The 3,797-nt window shown below is 33.9% G+C and overlaps 1 protein-coding gene across 1 annotated transcript; it reads left to right on the top strand.

Moving 5' to 3' along the window:
* Window positions 1-2,866: 2,866 nt before the first annotated feature.
* Window positions 2,867-3,467, top strand: LOC121366951 (nmrA-like family domain-containing protein 1; the record flags this gene model as incomplete). The annotated part of the gene is given in 5 exon segments (XM_041491176.1): window positions 2,867-2,987; window positions 2,989-3,084; window positions 3,086-3,146; window positions 3,148-3,310; window positions 3,313-3,467. Coding segments are annotated over 5 exon segments (596 nt in total), but the record flags the coding sequence as incomplete, so codon positions are not given.
* Between the last annotated feature and the right edge of the window lie 330 nt (window positions 3,468-3,797).

Genomic DNA, 3,797 nt, shown 5'->3' with positions numbered 1-3,797 from the left:
ACTGTTAAGTGTTTGTAAGATCAAAACACATTAGACGACCCAGCGTCAGTGTGTATGTCATAGTTCTATAAAATCTTTATCTTACACACATAAAATATATATCAGCGCTAACGTGTCACTCACCTTTTCCAAAGACATCTTTACAAACAATTACTAAATGACCAAAATAATGGTATAAGTATGTGCAATATATAGTCAGCCGATTTACCAGCTCATACCTATTGTAGCTTTTTTCTTTAAAATAATGAATATTAATAGAGATGCCATTCAGACTGGTTACACACACTAGCTTTGGTACCTCCCTTTGTCAGGCATCTGCATGTGACTGCCACACAGACAGACAGTGTTATTTTTCAAAACCCATAAAGTTCTGTTGTATATTACACAAAATATACTACACATTAAAGCTTACTTAACTATATCAATTTATGCATTCCATAGGTCTTTTTCTTCACATACTATACCAGTTTCCAGGACTGGTTATACAGGTTATACTGGTACTTGAATATTTTATTATCCACAATTGTGATAACTCAATTTTTAAAAAAGCAATTTCCTGCCTTCAAAGAGGCGGTAATCAGAACAAGACCATTTTAATGGTACTGGGGATATATTAGTAAGCATATTACATAATCTAGTAATTGTCCTGTTTACATCTTAAATTTAACAAACATTTAATATAGTCATCTTCGACTACCACAGCCATACCTTTCATTCCAATCTATGAAAAGTGCCAAGTCTTTTTCTGAGACACTGGTCCTAATATTGTGAAATGCTCTACAAAGTCTTCATAATGACTGGTTCTAACCTACAAAAGAAAGACAACAAACTCAGGGGCACTTTATTACAGAGATGATATAAAAATGTCAGTACTTTCAAATGAAAGTGTTTATGTATCATCCCTTTGTAATATCGTAATCCTTTTTCTGATTCAGTGTTGGTCAGTAGGGCAGAGAAATATAAAAAAACTAGAGTTAAATATTATATAATAAATCATTTACTGACTAAGTTATAACTTACCCCCCCCCCCCCCCCCAACACTAAAGCTTATACACTACACCCACTAATATCACTGCTAATTTAATAGTTGGATGTTTCTGTTTAGCCAACACAAAGATTGTTATCATTTTTAGGTACCATTTGATATCCCTGTCCCCTAGCAACACTTCACGTGTTTACTAGGCAACTGTACACACAAGCATATCACAGTTAAGATAATCAGCTTAATTATAATATGGTAATAAAGTGAAACATCTGTACTGGATGAACCACAACTTTTTAAAACGACTTGAGCAGGCACGCGGAATACCATAGACACATTCACAGTGAACCAAAGTCATGCAACTGAAGTCTTCCTTCAGACATTTCCATATTATAATTAAATCATGAATTGCTCAGAGAACTTAGTTAAAAGCGTATATCCGCTCACAAAAGTTAGCTACAAGACATAAGGTATGCTCTTTGTCTGTGAGATAATTTAGGTATGCTACTTAACTCGATATTAACATGCTAAGGTTTATACTATTAAGAGGTACTAAGTGTATACACATATTCTTATAGCTATGATCTTTCTTTACAAATAATACTCTAATATTATGCCTCTATTTCATCAATAGTCTTATTTCAGCATTACCCCCATTACAATTATGTTATGTACTTACATCAACTGTGACAATGATTCTTGAGGAATTTAGTCTAGGCATATGAATACTTTAGACACGGGATAGTTATCATAACAAACAAGGTTCAAATAGTGGGAAGATAAGATTGATATTAGAATCATCACTGGCATTTAATTATAAGAGTATATTATAATACAAAAGCCTCTTCCATTCACCAAACCTTATCACATTAAGGAGATCAATCATGTTTGATGTACAGTTATTGACAGTAATTCCTCAGGGAGCTACATAGGATCTCCTGTTATATTTTTGTAGAACAATGACATCACTCAAGTACTGACTGATCTTATATTTAAAATAGAATCATAGGAGAGCAATTCTAATAATCTAATATGTAGATAGAGATGATGTCATTACAATTGTACTCATCACTTAATATGATGAATTGTATGCTTTACAATTATGATCACATTGTAAAGGACACTAGTCACAATGAATATTTCCATCAGTCTCTCTGTCTGTCCATTATACACTCTTTGTTCCATTGCAACTTGCATTTGTCTATTATTATAGTACCACCTTATCTCACAGACTTTTTATTTACAATATATTTTTTGACCTAACAAGATAGCAAAATAAAATAAGAAATAATGACAACATGTATAGTTCTAAGCTATTATCAAGTGGTGGTACCCATATATACACACACATATATATAATATATATATATATATATTGTAGATTATATATTTTACTTAGGGTTGTGGATTTAGCATCAGAATATGCAGCCAAATAGAACATTGTTCGATTAATTAAAAAATCGATCAAGCTTCACCATTTCCTGCTAAGCGTATACACTGAGCACGTATGCACACGTGTATACAATGGGGAAATAAAATTTGGTATAAAAATGGCGACTTCGGGTTAATCAAAGCATCAGTTCTTACAGACAACAAGTACTACCAAAAAAGATGTCCAAACTTATCACTGTTTTGGAGGCTACAGGCAACAAGGAGGTTCAGTTGTTCGTGGATTACTTGCACGTGGGGGATACAAAATACGTGGAGTTACAAGAAATCCAGATGGAGATAAAGCCAAGGCTCTACAAAGTCAAGGTGTGGGAGATAGTTAAGGAAATTTGGATGATCAAGCAAGCATAGAGGCAGCCATTGCTGGCGCATATGGAGTTTATCTTGTCCGAACTACTGGGAAATTTTCGATAAAGAGGAGAAAATAAAAACAAGGCAAGCTTGTAGGTGATGCCTGCAAGAAAGAAGGCATAAAGCATCTCATTTTCAGTGGACTGGAATTAGTTAAAGAGATCACTGGACGCGATTGTCCTCATTTTGATGGTAAAGGGAGATTGAGAAATACTTAGACATATTGCAATACCATACACATCAATACGTTTAGCAGCTTATTTTGAAAGTCTCATCAGTAGCAACCAAAAACAAGACGATGGTTCATTTACATTTGTTACCATGTATGGAAGGACCAATGGATGGAGTTAGTATTGAAGACTTGGGGACCTGTTGTAGCAGCAGTGCTTTCTCAGCCTAAAGAATTCATTGGTAAGAAGATAGGGTTATCTGGAGATAAACTCACCTTTGACCAGTATGTGGGACACATTGCACAAGTAACTGGAGCTACCCTCCATGTTCATAAGTTGTCTTATGAAGAATTTGCTAAGCTGGCTTTCCAGGAGCAGATGATACTGCCAATATGTTTCATTTCTATGACCATGGAAATCCAGACCGAGATATAGCCCTCACCAAACGTTTGAACCCAAAGGCTAAAAGTTTCCGAGAAGGGGTTGAAGCAAACAAAGGCAAATTCCCTTTTTGATTATCTGCCCAATGATTTTTTCATGAACATAGTGTAAGTGTACTTTGAACTTCAGAAGGACTATAGTTCATTTACTAATATGATAAAAAACAGTATATAACTACATTACTCTATAGTATTGTATTGTTTGATGTTTAACAATCAATTTTATATTCTAGTAAGAATGTTATATTAGAACAACTTTTTATGACCTCTTTACAACAAGATATATGAGATATTCTTTATATATCAGGAGAACATTAAATTGTTCACACTATTATATTAAGGTTGTTTACTCCATTAATGTGAGTGCTCTGATATTAAAGTGAAATTGCTATGATGTTGCTGAAT

The sequence above is a fragment of the Gigantopelta aegis genome, unplaced genomic scaffold (genome assembly GCF_016097555.1).
Source record: "Gigantopelta aegis isolate Gae_Host unplaced genomic scaffold, Gae_host_genome ctg7870_pilon_pilon, whole genome shotgun sequence".
NCBI lineage: Eukaryota > Metazoa > Mollusca > Gastropoda > Neomphalida > Peltospiridae > Gigantopelta > Gigantopelta aegis.
This window is presented reverse-complemented; position numbering and strand designations above follow the sequence as displayed.